The 19,730-nt window shown below is 38.2% G+C and overlaps 1 protein-coding gene across 4 annotated transcripts in view; it reads right to left on the bottom strand.

Moving 5' to 3' along the window:
- The window catches only part of MICU1 (mitochondrial calcium uptake 1), a 210,994-nt gene that overhangs the window by 118,068 nt on the left and 73,196 nt on the right, over positions 1-19,730 (bottom strand). For all 4 annotated transcript variants that reach the window (XM_039368089.1, XM_039368090.1, XM_039368091.1 and 1 more), the window contains exon 4: positions 6,858-7,020. In XM_039368089.1, coding sequence (XP_039224023.1) covers positions 6,858-7,020 — 163 coding nt within the window. The remainder of the gene's footprint in view (positions 1-6,857; positions 7,021-19,730) is intronic.

The following is a 19,730-nucleotide window of genomic DNA, read 5'->3' as shown; positions in this document are numbered from 1 at the left end:
AATCAACAATACTGATACAGGATTTAATAAATGAAACACTTCATTGCAATCATTAGCCAGCACAACAGGAATTAGTAGTCCAAAATATGCAAATTGATCTACTTTGTGATGAATGATCATGGATCATTTTAACATCTGTTTGCCACATTTCTGTAGATTAAAAATCACAATAAATTCAGCTATTCATACAACTGTGACAATTATTAATTTGTTTACTGGTTGCCTTTGTTTCAGGAAAAAAACTAATTTTTGGGAGGTGGGTGGGAATGGATGCTGAAAATGCAATATTGGATCATATAATATCATACTGCACTGCATTGCACCATAGTTTAGTCTATGAGCTTCAATGAAGACATTTGCCCTGCAGTGGATTGATTCATTCTGATGTATATCTCTATCTTTTTTTTTATTAAAATTTTTATAAACATTTTACAATAAAATCCCTCCCCACCTCTCTCCCTCCCCCCTCCCATTAGCCCTCCCCCCTTCCCAGAGCTGAGTACAGAGCTAAAAACAAAAAAAGAACATAAAAAATTAAATAAAGATCAATCAATTATACATAAATCCTAAAAAATTTTAAAACCCCTTTAACTCCATTACAATAAAATCAACAAATCTAACCATAACAACTGTATACAATAAATTATTCAAAAGCTAAATAATACTTTCTAATCCCATATTTGTTCTGAACAAAATTTACCCATCTTTTCCATACAGAGTTGTATCTCTCTTGTGAATGGTCTTTCAGATAAGCCGATATTTTTGCCATTTCTGATAAATAAGAAACTTTTAAAAACCATTCCTCTAAAGTAGGCAAGGAGTCTTTTCTCCAATATTGCCCAATCAATAACCTTGCTGCCGTAATAAAATTCAACATTAAAATAATCTCTTTACTATCACAATCTTCAATAATACCTAACAAAAATAGTTGTGGTGTAAATTTTATCCTTCTATTAAAATTTTTTTAAATATTCCACCAAATCTTAATCCAAAAAGCCTTTATATTTCTACAAGACCACCAAATATGATAATAGGTTGCATCCATACAACCACATCTCCAACATGTGGGCTGTAAATTAGAATACATACGAGACATCTTTTGTGGATCAAGGTGCCATCTGTAAAACATTTTATAAAAATTTTCTCGTAAATTTTGAGCTTGGGTAAATTTAACATTCCTAACCCAAATTATCTCCCATGTATCTAATAGAATCGGCTCTTCAAAATTTTGAGCCCACTTAACCATACAATCCTTAACTAATTCTGTTTCTGAATTCTGAAGTCAAATTAACTTCCACCAAGGCATTATAAACTCTTTTTATATGGACTCGATTTTGATCTCTAATTTGTTTCACCAAATTGGCATCTTCCGCAATGAAACCCATTTTTTGATCTATACTCCATCTTTCTAATAACTGCCTATACTGAAACCAAGAATAAATGTTTTCTTGCGATAAATCCTCCATCGATTTTAATTGCCGCTTATTCCCTTCCCACTTAGTCAATTGCTTATAAGAAATCCTATCCATTTTCACCCCTTTCCTTATCCCTTCTATAGCGTGCCCAGGAATTCCCCACAGTGGTATTCTAGAATTTAACTTATAATATTTCTTCCGGACACGCAGTAAAGCAATTCTTAAAACATGGGATTTAAAGGCCCTATCCACCTTTTTATTATAAATTAAATACGCATGCCATCCAAATAATAAATCCCATCCTTCTAAGGAAAGTATATCTAAATTTGTTAAGTTAACCCAATCACTGATCAAAGTCAAAACCACCGCATCATAATACAATTTTAAATTCGGCACCTTAAGTCCACCTCTCTCTCGAACATCTTGAATAATTTTGAGCTTAACTCTTGGTTTTTCCCCAGCCCAAATGAATCTATTAATCCCCCTCTGCCATTCTTCTAAATTTGCCTCTTTCTTTAAAATAAGTATCATTTGAAACAAAAAAAGAAATTTAGGCAGAAGATTCATTTTCACTGCAGCAATTCTCCCTAATAAAGATAATTGCAATTTCTTCCAATCATTCAAATCCTTTTGCATTTTAAGCCATAACACTTCATAATTATTTTTATAAAGTTTTACATTAGAAGCAGTTATATAAACCCCCAAGTATTTTACCTTTTTTACAATTTCAAAACCTGTCAAATTAACTAACATTTCCTTATCCAAATTAGGCATATTTTTTGTTAAAATTTTATTCTTATTATTATTAACTTTAAAACCAGAAACTTGCCCATACTGATTTATAATCTGCAACAATTCTACAACTGAATCAGCTGGTTGAGACAAAGTTACAACCAGATCATCTGCAAAAGCTTTTAATTTATATTCTCCCTTGTTAATCGTTATTCCCTTTATTTTAGATGATTCATGAATTTTAATCAGCAAAATCTCTAATGTTAAAACAAACAACAATGGAGACAGAGGACACCCCTATCTTGTACCCTTTTCAATTTGAAAAACCTCAGGTAAGCCTCCATTAATTATAAGTTGCACTGATTGTTTTTGATAAATACTTCTAAAAGCTTGCAAAAAATTTTCCCCAAAATTCATTTCTTCAACCAATCTCAGCATAAATTGCCAATTCAACTGATCAAAAGCTTTTTCCGCATCTAAAAAGATCAAACCCGCAGGGATCTGGTTGTTTTTGTCCAAATATTCAATTAAGTTAATAATTTGTCTAACATTAATCTTCATATACCTCCCAGTTATAAAACCAGTCTGATCTGTATGTATAATTTGACTCAGTACAACCATAAGTCTATTCACCAAGATCTTTGAAAAAATTTTATAATCTGTATTCAAAAGAGATATAGGTCTATAATTCTTAGGTAGAGTAAGATCTTGATCCTCTTTTGGAATCAAAGATATAAAAACCCTTCTCCAAGATGGAGGTACCTCCAAGCCTAATAAGATACTATTAAAAAGTTCCTTTAAAGGCTCAATCATTTCCTCATGTAAAGTTTTATAATAAATTGATGTCAATCCATCCGTGCCAGGTGCTTTACCAACTTTTAATTGTTTAATTGCCTTAACAATTTCCTGTGAAGTGATTAGCCCATTAATCTCTTCTCTTTGATCATTTGTTAGTCTAGGAAAATGAGCATCTTGTAGATATTTATCTATATCCAAACTCTGAACCTTCTGGCCCATATATAATTTTGTATAAAAATCTAAAAAAGATTTTTTTATCAATTCTTTCTGAAAAACCACTTTATCATTATAATTTATTTTATCTATAATTCTTGACCTCTGTTTTTTCCTTAACTGATAAGCTAACCACCTACCCTGTTTATTTGCATTACAAAATGTATTATGTTTCATAAAACTTAAGTTGGTTGCAACCTGGTCAGCCATTAACATATTAAATTGTGATTTAAGCAAATTTATAGAAGCCTTAACATTCTTATCCGAAGGATTCATAATTAATATTTTTTCTTTTATTTTAATCTCCTCCTCCAATTCTTTACGTTTTTGCATTTGTTTTCGCCTATAAGAATTATTCATTTGAATCAAAACCCCCTGCATAATAGCCTTACTTGCATCCCAAACCATTGCCATTGAAGTTCCCTTAGACATGTTTAAAGTAAAAAATTCCTTTAGATATTCTCTAAGTTTCAATACATTCACTTCATATCTAAATAGATTTTCATTCAATCTCCATGATCTCCTTTCCTCCTTTTCAGGAGTTAGTTCCAACCATACAGGGCTGTGGTCAGTAAGTGTCCTTGGAAAAATTTTTACATTTTTAACACTCAAGTATAAGTCCGTGGTAATCAAGAAAAAGTCAATTCTTGAAAACGATTGGTGCCTATCAGAAAAGAAAGTAAAGTCCCTATCATCTATGTTGCGCTGCCGCCAAATATCTATCAATTCCAAATCTTCTTTCAGTTCAAAAAAGGCCTTTGGTAATTTAGCTTGCTTGAAGAAAGTGGAAGATCCTTTCTTATCTTTATACGTATCCAAAACACCATTCCAATCTCCCATCAAAATCACAGATTTATAATCCAATAAAATCAATTTTTGATATAAAAACTTATAAAACTGTTCTTGTTGATGATTAGGGGCATAGAAACCCACTACAAGCAATTTCTTTCCATATAACATTACTTCAATCATAACATATCTTCCTTGAGAATTTGAATCTATTAATTTAGCTGACACGTTGTTCTTAACATACATAACAACACCCCCTTTTTTCTCTGGAGCGGAAGATACAAAATGAGAACCCAATCGGGCATTTATCAAATATTTTTGATCCTTCAAAGTAATATGAGTTTCCTGTAAACAAACGATGTCATTATTATGTTGCTTCAAACAGTGGAATATTTTCTTCCGTTTCTGAGGAGAATTTAAGCCATTAACATTCCAGGTCAGGAGCTTTGCCATCTCCTCCAGCTGTAAGCCTGGAGAAGACTGCTTGAAGATCTAACATCGAGGATCGAATTGAATCCGATGGTGTCGTCCTGTGCCGATGGCGGCTACATTGTAGCTGTCCGCCTGAGTTCGTGTTAAAGCCGCTGTGATAGCGAACATCAGCTGTTCTGTGGCTTCAAGCTTCTCTCCCGGGCAAAGGGAGAGAAGTGAGGTTTTTTGCCTTGAGGATAGTGGTGGAGCCACTAAGATCCCGAGGGTTTTTTTTCGGGATTGAAGGGTGAGCTCCCATGGAGTCCTAGGCAAACTCCGCGACTCAGACGCCTTTGTTCCCTTTCTTTCTTTGGGGACGAAGCAAGACGCAGCCCCCACCTCCGCTACTTATGTTAATTGGTGAGTTAATCCTGAATGCGGACAGAGCTGATCAGGGGAACGGATTTACAGCTTAATTTGAGCTTTAACTCCTGGAAGAAGAGTTTTTCTTTTGTTCTTGTTTTAAGGGGGAAATAAAATGGCGATGAGTTGTTTTTTCTTCTCATGTAACTCTTTTTGATGAACTCTTGGATTTTTAGTGGTTACATGAGAAGGGTAATTATATTATTTCTTCCCTTTTTATATATATTTAATTATAAGAGGTTTTTTTGTCTTCTCTTTTTTTCTGCTTTTTTTCTGGTCTTTTGGATTATTTTTTTTTGGGAGAAAAGTTTTTTCTAAAATGGCTTCAAAGCGTCAAGCAACTTCTGCAGTGCCTAAGGTAGCTTCCTCTCCGGCAATACTTACAGTGCAACAACCTAAAGCTAAATCACCCCCACCTTCCCCGCCGATACCAACACTTACGGTAAAAGACATTCAAGATGTTATGGGGAATGTTGTTTGTCAAATTAGGCAAGAAATGAAAGAACTTTTGGAAGAGAGAAATAGAGTTATGAGGGAGGACATAGTAATGGCTCTGAAAGGACTCGCCTCTGTTGTTGAAAAGCTGGACAACCGTATTGATGATGTTGTTGATAAAGTGGATTTATTAGAAGATCGTGTTGAAAATGTTGAAAAAACAGTGGAGATTTCACAGGATGAAATTCTTATGTCTCAGTATAGAGAGATGGAACTTGCTTTGAGAATCAGAGGCTTGAGGGAAAGCATGCAAGAGAACTTGAGGGAGGTGGTGGCAAATGATATTGCTGTGATACTTGAGAGGGGACCAGAGAACATATTGAGGGAAATAGAGAAAATATTTAGAGTCAATTCCTGGATTGCAAAGCAGAGAAACTTACCAAGAGATGTGGTGGTTTATTTTGGAAAAAGATCTCTATGTAATGAAGTGATACAAGCATTTTATAATCAGAGATTTCAGACTGCTGCTCAGGATGTGATAATTTTAAAGGAGATTCCATCTAAAATTTTAAGAAGAAGGAAAGACTTTGCCTTTTTATCAGAGGAGCTTAAAAAGCGGCAGATTCCATTCAGATGGGATATTCCAATTGGAATTCTGGTGAGCCAAGCGGGGACACGTTATAGACTTAATACAGTTGCAAAGGCTAAAGAGTTTTATATGTCGGTCCTGGGAGCACACTCACCACCATCCTTACGTTTCAAAGTTCATGAAGTGAAAGAGGGAGAACAACTGGTTGAAAATGCTGCTTTAATGAAAGCTGGAAAATTATAGGCTGTCCAGCAGTCTGTTGAGGTGAAAGAGCAGAGAATGACCCAAGCAGCTCACAGACGAAGAGAAAAAGAGCAACATGAGATGGATAAAAAAGAGTCTACTCAAGAATCGGTTTCTGAGCCTGTGGGAGGAGCAAGACCTAAGAGATCTTCTATTTGATCCTCGATGTATATCTCTATCTTATAGCTCAGGGGTCCCCAATCCCCGATCCGTGGACCGGTACCGGGCTGTGGCATGCCAGCAACCATCCACACAAACAAGCAAAGCCCCATCTGTGGGATGCAGGCAGCACACAAAACCTCACCCCCTTCAGTCTGCAGAAAAACCTCTCTCCACGGAACCAGTCCCTGGTTCCCAAAAGGTTGGGGACCTCTGTTATAGCTGTCTACCACGTTTGCAGATAATGGGAATGGTAGTCCAACAAATATGGCAGATACTAAGTTGGAGAAAGCTGTTATAAAACTTCATGCTCAGGAAGAGTCATGTACCTTAATAAAAAACTAAATAATGTGCCAATTACTCACATTGTTTTTACAACATGTTGACTAGATCTTAACTGCAATAAAAACGTTTATAAGGCTCTTTCAGGCCATTACTAAAGATTATCTCAATAATTGTTTAAAACCATGTGCTGGAGAACATTAAAAATGAGCTGGGAGAAACTGAAAAATGGTCCCTGGCATAAAATTGCACAACTAACGGAAATCAATCTAAGTGCATCAATTAGCTTTTCCAAAGAAGGAAATAACCAAGATTACTGGTGTGCCTAGCAGCTTCTATTTTCCATCACAATATCCAAGGCAACTTACTTTCTGGTTGCTTTTCATTTGGTGTTATAGATCGCACAAAATCTTGTGGGGTCATAAATACTTCCGACTCTCCATGCTCATTGATGATTTTCAATGTGGCAAAGTATCGAAAGATTTTATCTGGAGTAGAGTAAGCTCGGATCCTGTTTTCATATTCCATCACCTAAAAAGAAAAATACTGGAAGTGAAAAGTTTCTAAATTCCAACAGCTTAGCCATCTTTTTTTAATTTTAAAAATTTTATTTGAATTTTCAATACATATAATACTTTCCATACATTATATATAAAACTAAAAAAAGAGAAAAATACCTTTAAAATAAGACCTTAGGTGTCGCTCGTCTATCTCCCCCCCGACTGCATCCGCCCTCTCAACCTTCCTTCCTTCCTTCCCTACTCCCTCTCTCCTCTCCTCTCCTCTGCTCTCTCCCCTCACCCCTTCTTCCCATCCAACTTCCTTCCTTCCCTCCTCCTCCCCTCTTATCCCTCTTCGGATACAGTTCAGGGGAAACACCCAAGCAGCATCTCCCTCTAAATTACTCCATCTATTTCATACTTTAATATTTCTATATATATACTTAATCCCACCCCACCCCACCCCTTCGCCCGACCCCCCCCCACTTCCCAGAGCAAAATACAGGGTTATTATAAACAAAACAAACACAATAAAACAACAACAAAAAAACTCTATACAATAAACAAATTCATACATTACCCTTAACTCTCTCTAAACTATAATAATAATAATAATAAAACAAATCTACTATAAATCAAATATTATAAAAATCTATAAATAATAATTATAACCTCAAGAAAAAATTAATCATAAAATAAATGGAACTTTAAAGTTCCATATTTATTCTGAATATAATCTATCCACCTTCTCCATACTATAATAAATTTTTCTTGTGTATGGTCCTTTAAATAAGCAGAAATTTTTGCCATTTCCACTAAAGTAGAAACCTTAAGTGTCCATTCTTCTAAGGTAGGCAGCGAATCCTTCTTCCAATATAAACCTACAAGTAATCTTGCTGCAGTTATTAAATTCAACATTAAAATAGTTTCATTAACATCTAAATCCATAAAAATACCCATAAAAATAGTTGAGGAGTAAACTTTATCTTCTTTTTAAAAATCTTTTGAATGTTCCACCAAATCATTATCCAGAAAGCTTTAACCTTCTTACAGGTCCACCAAACATGAAAGTAAGTTGCATCAGTACTACCACACCTCCAACATTTGGGCTGTAAGTTAGGATACATACAAGCCAATTTTTGGGATCCAAATGCCACTTATAAAACATTTTATAAAAATTTTCCCTCAGATTTTGTTCCTGTGTAAATTTAACATTTCTAATCCAAATATTCTCCCATCGATCCAATAAGATCAGTTCCTGGATATTCTGAGCCCATTTAATCATACAATCTTTTACTACTAACTCTGTTTCCGAATCCAATTTTATTAACTCATCATAGATTCTTTTAATATGAGCATGATTCTGATCTTTAATCTGAACGATCAGATTTTCATCTCCTAATGTTATTCCAACTTTCTTATCTACTGTCCACCTATCCACAATTTGTGCATAATGAAACCATGAGTATAAAATGTTTTCTTGTCTTAATACGTCTAAGGATTTTAACTGCCAATCTTTACCTGACCAAATTAATAACTCCTTATACGAAATTTTATCAAAATTCATCCCCTTAGAAACATCCTCAATTACATGTCCAGGAATCCCCCAAATAGGTATTTTATAATTTAACCTATAATAATACTTCTTCCAAACTCGAAGAAAAGCATTCCTTAAAATATGTAGTTTAAAAGCCTGATCAACTTTCTTATTAAAAATCAAATATGCATGCCAACCATACAGTAAATCCCACCCTTCAATAGAAAGAACATCTTTATTTGTTAAATTAAGCCAATCACTTATCAAAGTTAAGGTGGCTGCATCATAATATAATTTCAAATTGGGTGCTTTAAGCCCACCTCTTTCTCGGGCATCCTGCAAAATCTTAAACTTTACTCTTGGTTTTTTCCCAGCCCAGATAAATTTATTAATACCCTTTTGCCACTCATCCAAATTTGCATCTTTTTTTAGAATAGGTAACATTTGAAACAAAAAAAGAAACTTTGGTAGAACATTCATTTTTACCGCTGATATTCTCCCCAACAATGACAACTGCAACTTTTTCCAATCATTTAGATCCTTTTGTACTTTTGCCCATAATAATTCATAATTATTCTTATATAATTTACCATTAGAAGCTGTTATATATACTCCCAAATATTTAACCTTTTTCCACCATCTGAAAACCTGTAAGTTTAACTAAAATTTCATTTTCCTTATTAGACATATTTTTAGATAACATTTTAGTTTTATTATTATTTATTTTAAAACCAGAAACTTTTCCATACTGAGATATAATTTCCAACAAATGACCAGCTACTTGTGCTAAAGTTAAAACCAAATCATCTGAAAAAACTCTCAATTTATACTCATTCCTGTTTACTTTTATTCCCTTAATTACCACTGACTCTCTAATCTGAATTAACAAAATCTCCATTGTTAAAACAAATAACAATGGGGATAATGGACATCCTTGTCTTGTTCCCTTTTTAATTTTAAAAGTCTCAGTCAGACCCCCATTGATAAGGTGACCAACCGTCCTCCTTTTGGGAGGACAGTCCTCCTTTTTTGAGTTCTGTCCTCCCTCAAAAAGTGTCCTCCTAAATGTCCTCCTTTTCCATATACCATCTTCCTTTTGGGAGGACAGTCCTCCTTTTGTGAGTTCTGTCCTCCCTCGAAAATATCCTCCTAAATGTCCTCTTTTTCTATATTTGAAGACTTATCTGCAGGGCTTTTTTTCCCTCATAGAATGCCCAGAAGGGCGAAAGCCCTTTCGAAAGCCAGTAGGAATTGCTGCTGAGCGCACCAAAACACCCAGGCGGCAAACTTTGCACGTGAAAGTTGCAGGAACTTTGCACCCCTCACTGCTACCCAACTACACCATCTCTTACTTAGTTCTGCAGATAGCTGGAGAAGACTGGAGCGGTAAGTTTCTCTTGATCTTCCCTGTTCGGTTCTACACGGGGATGCACAGGGTAGGCGGTGGTGCTGGGGGGTGGCTGCAGGGCCGGAGCCAGCACGGCTGGTGCTTTGCGAGCTGTGGGGCCGGTTCTACGGGGATGCGCAGGTTGGGCAGTGGTGCTGGGGGGAGGCTGGGGGGACAGCTGCAGGGCCGAAGCCGAGCAAGTGGTGCTTTGCCTTTGCGAGCCGTGGGGCCAGCTCTACGGAGATGCGCAGGGTGGGCGGTGGTGCTGGGGGGCAGCTGCGGGGGCGGCTGCAGGGCCGGAGCTGGCACGGCTGGTGCTTTGACTTTGCGAGCCGTGGGGCTGGCTCTATGGGGATGCGCAGGGTGGGCGGTGGTGCTGGGGGGCGGCTCAGGGTTGGAGCTGGCTCGGCTGGTGCTTTGCGAGCTGCGGGGCCAGCTCTCCATGGCAGGGCAGCGGTGCCGGCGGGGCGGCTGTGGGTGGGGCACGGTGGGCAGTTGACCTTCCATGGGCCGCGCCAGCTGGTGGTCTACGCAGTGCTGACCTGCGCTGCCACCACCTCACCCTGCGCATCTACGTGGCCATCCTAGAGCGCCTGGCTCACAACACCTGCCTCCACCGCCCACCCCCGTGCAGTCCAGCCATGTAGATTTTTGAACAAGTGAGAAATCGAGATTGAATGTTGATACTCTAGCTGCAGCACTTGCTGAAAAATTCAATATGAAGGATATTTCTTGTTCAGATATTTCCAATATATTGTTAGAAGATGATACATTGACAAAAAATATTCATTCAATGAAAAGTACTCATTTAAATAATTAATAGGCATGTAAGCACAATTACAATATAAAATGTTATTTACAAATGTTTTTTATTATGCATTGATCATATTATAGTGTATTCTGTATTATTGTTGCAATAAATACAATGTTTCTTTTATTTACGATATTTTTTTCTTCAATTTATTTGTGTCGTCCTTTTTGTTGTAAAAAAGTTGGTCACCTTACCATTGATAATAATTTGAGCAGACTGTTGCTGAAAATAGCCTTAATAACATGTAAAAACTTATCTCCAAAATTCATTTTCTCTATCAATAAAAATAAAAATTTCCAATCTAGTTGATCAAAAGCTTTCTCAGCATCTAGAAATATAAAGGCCGCAGGGATTTGATTATTCTTGTCCAAATACTCTATTAAGAATCTGCCTTACATTATATTTCATATATCTTCCTGTTATAAATCCTGATTGATCACAATGAATCAAGTCCTTCATTACCTCCATTAATCTATTTGCCAAAATTTTTGAAAAAATCTTATAATCCACATTTAAAAGAGATATACGTTTATAATTCCTAGGTTCAGTAGGATCTTGATCCTCCTTCGGGATCAATGATATAAACGTGCTTTTCCATGAAGGGGGAACTTGAGCTCCCAACAAAATACTATTAAAAAGCTCCTTTAATGGCTCCATCATTTCCTCAGATAAAATTTTATAATACATTGTCATCAATCCAAATTAGCCATTTTTTGACATAAATATATAATTCTATCTAATGGCCCAAAATGAGTTGATAGGATCTATTTATCTATCAGAATTTTGAATCTACCCTCCAGGCAGACTGCAAGAGACATAAAAGCCAAATTAGGTTTCAGTCTAGAAATAGTAGAACATTCTGAAAAAATAAAAACAAATTAAGCATAAAAACAACAGAGCAGACAGCAAACCAGCACCATAATGAAGAAATAATTGGGAGAATGCAGTTAAAATTGGCACTGAAATAAAAATGACAATCAGTCCTACTTTGTGAGTGAAGCTTTTCCAGTAAGAAAATACCATCACAGTTTAATTCCCCTGCCTCATTCCAATCAATCAAAATGTATTCATAGTCCAAACACAATAAAAGGCCAGCATATGATACAATAACCATAAAAGAAAAAAATTAAAAATTGCAAGAAAATCCTAAAGCAAATGTTTATTAGCATGGAAGAGGAACCAGATAGTTTCTAACCCCTATAGTTGAATATTGATGAATATTTGCAACCTATCAAGTGCAAGAAATCAGGAGCCAGATTTCCTGCTAAGAATCTGATCTAGTAACAATCAAAGCAAATTGGCACTAAATAAGAGTCAATAGAATTCACAGGGAATTGGACTTAGGTCTATAGTAGAAGCGTAGCAACTCCAATTGGAAATGGTGACCCATTTGACTTGCTCTTGAGCTCAGCCTGGTCATCTCCAACACAGCATGAGGCTTGGGTTGGCTGCTGCCAGGTGAGGAAAGATCCATGAGGGTGCATAGGTGACCAGAGAGGTGTAGCATGAGCGCAACTAGGCTTGGCAAGGTACACAAGAGTGCACAAATGGAAGGATAAGCACGGTGTGAGTCCAGTGGGGCATGGGGAGGATGCAGAGGATCTGTGGGTTGCTGATGAGGCACACCATGAGTGCAGAGAAGCTATGGGAGGTTGCATGGTTGGGGAGACTTATCCAAGCAACCCGCAATCTCCTTTGCCAGATTTCCCATGACTTTACTTTTGGTAAGCTAATTGGCCTGTTTATTTCCCACAGGAAATATACTGCTGAGATAGAATAATTTGATTTGGAAATGATTGGACAAAATAACTCCTTAGTAATAATAACATTGGTAGACAACTACTATTTCTATGATCTTTGGGAAAGGAGGGAAGAGATGCTGCCTAGGATACAATCAGAGAAGAGAGGCAGGAAACCCCAGTGGCTTAACAGTCAGGCAAAGAAACATAGGATGGACCCGCCCTAATGGATCAAGCAGATAAAAGTGGCAGAGGAAAGTTTGTACTTTCAGGCTTGCAAGACTGATGTCAGCCTTCTCAGGTAAACCAGACAGGAAACAGAATTAGATGAACAAATTCTACTTTCTTGTAAGGCTACATTAACACAATCTTGCAAGTCATCCACACATATTTAGAGAAAATCATTTCAATGGGAACAAATGAATAAGAGATCACTTGTAGACTTCCAGAAAAGACTTATTTTCTCTTCCGTGGCATTAAAGTAGAATAATATAGAATAATGTGGAATAATAATAAAGAAAAATCATTAAAACAATGATATGTCTGCATTATTACTGGAATAAAGCTGTGTTAGCAATCTGTGACTAACCAAATGCACATTGCACTTGGAAACAATGTATGTAGCATAACTGTCCATTGTATGCCCGTGAGAAATGAATCTAATACATGAGAAATGAATCTGATGTATTACAATGTAGATTTCTACGTGTGTCCCTTTGTTCCTGAGAAAAGAAATGTATAAAACTGTAGTTTGAACCCTCCCTCAGCGTTCAGAATTGCTTGTCTTCACTGCTTCTGAACCTTGCGCAAATAAATTTCTCTGCTAAACCCTCTGGAATTCGTAAAAGTCTCTTATGTTTTCTACAAGAATTCTGGCACCCCAGATGGGACTTTTAGGAAGAGGCCGTTGACCTTCCAGATGGACTGCCCTGGTGGAGAGCCCTTCCCCTAATGACGACGACTCCAAGCTGGCTCCGTGGCTTTTGTCTACGGGGAGACCTCGATGGTAAGGAAGGGGAACTAACCCACCAGTGAAGCATTTCAGTCAAGGATCCACCGAGGGTAGCAAACAGGTATTTAATCCTGGGAAGGGTCTACTTTTACAAGTATTGTAAAAGGGGATACCTGATCCCTTTTGGATCAGAAGAGGGGACTGATCACCCCCTAGAAGACAAGGCGGCATCCTTAAGTCTTCAAAAGGTAGGATTGTGTGGGTGGTTAAACCATCGCATTTCCTGCAGAGTGACCGTTGTAACGTCCAGTGCCTCAGGTCGATGGTAGTGTGTTAGGGAAAAATGGGGGGAACCAGACAAAGAAGGGCGTTGGTCAGAAGCCGCTTCAGTGCATGTTAGGAAATTTTAAACAGGGTTTTTGTAGGGATTATGGAAACCCAAGACCAAATCCAGCCATGTTAAAAAGAGTCTGTGAATCTGAATGGACCACCTTTGGCATAGGGTGGCCCAAAGAGGGATTGGCAAATCCCGAACTCGTGGTATGGGTTCATCAAATTGTGACTGGAAGTGGTCATTGGGACCAATATCCCTATATCGACCAATGGCAGATTAATATTGCAGAAAAGCCTTGATGGTTAGCAAAGTGTCAGACAGACTGTGCTAAAATATATTTGGCAAACCAAAAAGCCAAGCCTCAGACAAAAGCTAAGATTTTCAGCCAGGAAGACAGGGAGGAAATTGCCAGACCCCCTCCCTAGGTTCCTAGAAGAGAAGAAGGGAGAATACATCGGCAAATTCCACCGCCTTCGGTTGAAAGAAATGAAGTCCATCTTCAACCAGAAGCCGGTGTGGAAAGAAAGATAAAAGAAGATAAAACCGTTCAAAAAAAAGAACAGGACTTGGATAGCGATGAAAGCAAAACATCAGTTTCTAGTTGAATTAGAAGTAAAACAGGGGTCAAAACAGAAGAAATGATAGCCCCTCTAAAGAGAAGTTTTGGTCCCTGGACCAAATAACACCAATATTCCAATGCTCCAGTATGTTCCCTTTACAACCACTGATCTACTTAATTGGAGACAGCAATTTGGACCATTTTCAAAAAACCCTCAAGAAATAATAGATTTATTATCAACAATTATTCAAACGCATAACCCCACCTGGGATATGCAACAACTTTTTCTACTTTACTGGATCTGGAAGGAAGAGAAAAATATAGATTAGGAAAATTAAAAGTACTTGCCCGCTGACACCCCGAGGAAGAAGCGAATTATTAGGCAAGCAGAAATACTGAAGCTGTAGAACAAAGACCAGACTGGAATGCTAACGATATCCAGCACCAAACTTTGTTGCAAAGTTATCGGCTTTTATGTTTAAAAGCCCTGAGAGAAGCAGCAATCCATCCAGTTAATTATGCTGCTGTAACTAGTATTTGGCAAGAGAAAGATGAGTCACCAACTGCTTTTCTCAGCAGACTGATAGAAGCTTATAAAGTAAACACAGGTCTTGAGATGGAGATGGCTCAGAATCGCCCCCTCCTAATTGAAAGATTTATTACCTGAGACATAAGAAAAAAGTTACAGTGCATAGAAGGTGCATTAGGCAAGAATGTAGCAGAGATTATGAAAATAGCACAAAATGTGTCCCGTAACCATGAAAAAGAAGAGGAGCGTAAATCAGATCAGAAAGAGAAAAAGAAAGTTGAAATGTTAGCAGTGGCATTGGGGGGGGGATGCATATTGGACCCAACCAATGTGCCATCTATAGACAGGAAGGACACTGGCAAAGGAAGTGCCCCCAGAGGAATGGCCAACCTAGGGGACATCTCACCAGCATGGGATGAGGAAGAAAATTTAGAGGCACTTTCCAGAGAAGCTTCAGGGGAAGAGGGCATCCAGCCTATCCCAATCAGACAGAAGAAAGAGAAGAAAACATGATCGGCTTAGCTGACATGGAATGGGGAGACTGAAGAGGACAGAGTTCTATGGTCCCACCCCCAGAGCCCATTGTTAAAATACGGGTGGGAGGACAGATTGTCCCAATGTTAGTTGACATGGAAGCCACCAGATCTGTCCTAAATAAATCTGTTGGCAAGCAATCAAAACAGACCATCCAAATTCAGGGAGTATCTGGAGAAACTCAATCCAGACCACTCCTGGAACCCCTAACATGCCAAGTGGGACAAGGAATCATTAAACATCAATTTCTATATGCCCCAGACTGCCCAATTCCATTACTGGGGGAGGGACTTGCTTACAAAGTTGAAAGCAATAAATATCATTTGACCATGGGAAACAATTAATGCAAGTGCGCCAGCCAGTGGAAGAAATATGGTGTTTGATGATAGTGACAGAAATAGGAAAAGAAATAGAAGATGCTGAGTGGCAGCAATTTAATGATCCACTCCTGTGGGCAGAAGATAACCCCCCTGGATTTGCAAAATATGCCACGCCCGTTATGATGGAACTGAAACCCCAGGCATATCCTGTTAGAATGCCCCAATGATATTGTACTTCAGAGGCTGCAATTGCCATTCAAGAATTAATCCAAAAATATTTCATAGCAAAAATCATTAGAAAAATTCAGTCACCCTGGAATACTGCAATTCTTCCTGTTTGTAAACCCGACGGACAGTGGAGACCAGCACAAGATCTATGCCCTGTTAATAAGTTGACCTTGACCCTATCTGTGACTGTTCCTAATCCATATATTCTTTTGAGTACAATACCTGCATCTGCTAAATGGTTTTCAGTTGTAGACTTAAAGGATGCATTTTTCACCATACCTTTAGCTGAGAATTGTCAGCCAATCTTTGCATTTGAATGGGCTAATCCAAAGACACAAGTTAAGACTCAATATACCTGGACTAGGCTACTACAAGGCTTTAAGAATTCACCAGCTTGCTTTGGTCAAGCTTTAGCCCAAGATCTTGCATATTTGAAGTTAGTCAGGCAAGAGGATTGTTGCCTTCAATATGTAGATGATATTCTGATAACTGGACAAAGCAGGGAGGATTGCTTTGAAAACACATCCAGACTGCTCCAATTGTTACAAGACTGTGGCTATAGAGCATCCAGAAAGAAAGCACAATTAGTTCAAAAGACTGTAATGTATTTAGGCTATGAACTATCACAAGGACAAAGAACTTTGGGCCCCCAGAGAAAGTAAGCTGTGTTACAGATTCTCATATCCCAAACAAAACAGGAAGTTAGAGCCTTTTTGGGAATTACAGGCTTCTGTAGAATTTGGATTCCGAACTTCGCTCTCACAGCTAAACCATTGTACCAAGTTTTAAGGGGACCAGAAAAGGAATCTCTTTTGTGGCAACAAGAACAGACCATAGCAATGAGACATCTTCAACAGGCTCTTACTACAGCACCAGCTCTAGGTCTACCTGATATATCTAGGCCGTTCTCACTTTATGTCGATGTGAGACAGAATGTGGCTTTAGGAGTCCTTACCCAAAAGCAGGGAAATTGGAACTGCCCAGTCGCTTATCTGTCAAAACAGCTTGATATGGCCTCACAGGGTTGGCCACAATGTTTAAAAATTCTAGCAGCAATTATAGTATTACTACAGGAGGCAAATAAGTTAACCTTTTCAGCTCCAGTGGCTGTTTATACTAGTCATGCCCTGCAGACAATTATTGACAATAAGGGACATTTATGGATCAGCAATCAAAGGATGCATAAGATATAGGCCCTTTTATTAGAAAATCCACAAGTTACACTGCAACAGTGCTCAACTCTCAATCCAGCTACTCTCATGCCAATACCAGATTCAACTATGCCCGTGCATAACTGCATGCAAACAATAGAACTACAATATTCTTGCAGACCTGACCTTACGGACCAACCATTGCATAATCCAGACTTTCAGTGGTTTACTGATGGATCCAGCTTTATGGATCAAGGAATTAGATACTCTGCGATTGTTTCTCAAACTGCAACTGTAGAGTCAGCACAGTTACCTAGCCAAGCAAGTGCACAATTTGCAGAATGATATGCCTTAACCCAAGCATTAGAAATAGCTGCAGGAATGACTTTAAATGTATATACAGATAGTAAATATGCATTTTTGATAATCCACGCACATGCAGCAATCTACAAAGAGAGAGAATATTTGGACTCCACAGGCAAGATCATCCAATATGCAACTCTGATTAAAAGACTTATTAAGGCAGCTCAATTGCCATCCAAAGTTGCAATAGTCCATTGTCCTGGACATCAAAAAGGCTCAAGCCTTATTACCCAGGGCAATAGGAAGGCAGACAAAGAAGCCAAAAGAGCTGCATTGGAAGCCCCCCCTCTCCATTCGGATGTCACCAGGTTCATGTATTTAGACACTTACTCAGAACAACTTGTTCCTACATATATGGAAGAGGAAAGCCAAAAGCTGAAGCAGGATGTACAAGCCGAACTAGTTAAAGGCTGGTACACCCTTCCCGATGGGCGCATTGCTGTTCCTCTGGCGCTTGCTTGCCCCCTTATTTTTCAAGCCCATAAGCAATATCATCTGGGAAAAACTGCATTATTACAACAGCTTGAACGATTTTTCTATCTTCCCTTTGCTTCTTTGCTAACAGTTCAAGTATGTTCTCAATATCCCATTTGTGCCCAAACCAATGCACACCAAGGACTGATAGTACCACCTGATCGACAACCAATCACTTATTTTCTTTTTTTTTTAGTTTTTTATTTTATTTTATTTTTTATTTTATTTTTTTTTATTTATTTTCTAATGGACTATGTCATTGTTGATTTTACCGATATGCCTAGGAGTAAGAAATATGTAGCCCTGTTAGTAATAATTGATACCTATTCAGGGTAGATTGAGGCCTTTCCAACTGTAAATAAGAAAGCTATACAGCTTGCCAGAATATTTCTAAAAGAAATTATTCCTAGATTTGGTTGCCCTTCTAGGATTTCATCAGATAATGGCCCTTAATTTGTACACCAAATTAACAAGGCTTTAGCCCAGGCATTAGGAATCAAGTGGAGATTTCACTGTGCCTTTCACCCCCAATCGGCTGGAAGGGTGGAATGTGCTAATCGCACAATTAAAACACTCATTACCAAATTTTGTTTGGAAACTCATCTCTATTGGCCAGATGTTTTGCCTATGGTTTTGTATGCAAACAGACTGGCCTCCGGCACTAAATTACAACTTAGTCCTTATGAGCTCATGTTTGGCCGTTCCCCTTGTCTATTTAAACCTAACAGTCAGGGCTGGCCAGACTTGGCTCATAAGGGGGGTATTCTGACACAAACTTAAAGTGATCTCTTTTAAATCCTGTCAGATAGTTAACTCAAAAGAAACGATCTTATAATAAACAAAATATATTTTAATGAGAAAGATTACTTGCGTTCACGTTGTGATTGGTGCTGCTGGAAATACATCTTTGTTCATCTTTTAGATCATCCCTTTAGGTAAGAAAGTGTTATTGCTCTTCACACCCTCTTTATGTTTATAGGGAGACCTTCCATGGCCCATGCTTCTTACAGACAAAGAGATTCCCATGTGGCTAGTGTCCAGGAAGTCTCCCAAAGACCTTTGGAACTCCTCCCACTGACCCATCCACATACCTAGCATTTAACCCAATAACTGCCAGACCTTCCAACATAGAGCTGGGCCATAGAGCTATATGGGCCATAGAGCTATATGGGCCAGAACACTCCCCGCTTGGAAATTTATATTTCCACTACTAAAATAGTAAAAACATAGCATCAAGGCATGCAATACTCATTGTGGTTAACTTGTGACTAAATAGGTAAATACTTGGTATCAAACATGCATAACTATAAGGTAAACATAAAACATGCACAATTATGAAAAAGGCAAGTGTTACATCAAACAATGCATAAGACAATACATAATTTGAGGTTTAATCTTCTGGTTCAGTCTTCATCAGCGATGGACCAAATCGGTGATCAGCCTGGTACAAGTGTCTTTGAGTCACGACCTGACTCACGTGGCTTCACAATCTGGATCTCAGCTGGGTAATCTAGTTCATCAAGTGGGTGGGCCCGGTGCGCAAGTCCCCTGGGCCAATAGTTCTGGTATGTAGTCTTGTCTCCCAGTGAGACAAGGTCTTCTTCCTGTGAAGGAAACTGGAACCAAATCTGGAACAGAAAAAACTGGAACCCAAGCTTCTCGGGAATGAGGGGAACTGGATTCACAGGATACTCAGGAACTGAAAAACTTGGAAAGACATAAACAGCTGGATCTGGAAACTCAGGAACAGCTGGGGCTGAAGAATCAAGATCAGGAACATCTGGAAACTCAGGAACAGCCGGAGCTGAAGAATCAGGAACAAC

Source organism: Crotalus tigris, unplaced genomic scaffold, assembly GCF_016545835.1.
Source record: "Crotalus tigris isolate CLP2741 ecotype Arizona unplaced genomic scaffold, ASM1654583v1 scf7180000020625.271290, whole genome shotgun sequence".
NCBI lineage: Eukaryota > Metazoa > Chordata > Lepidosauria > Squamata > Viperidae > Crotalus > Crotalus tigris.
Note: the sequence above shows the minus strand (reverse complement) of the source record. Positions and strands in the feature narration are given on the sequence as shown.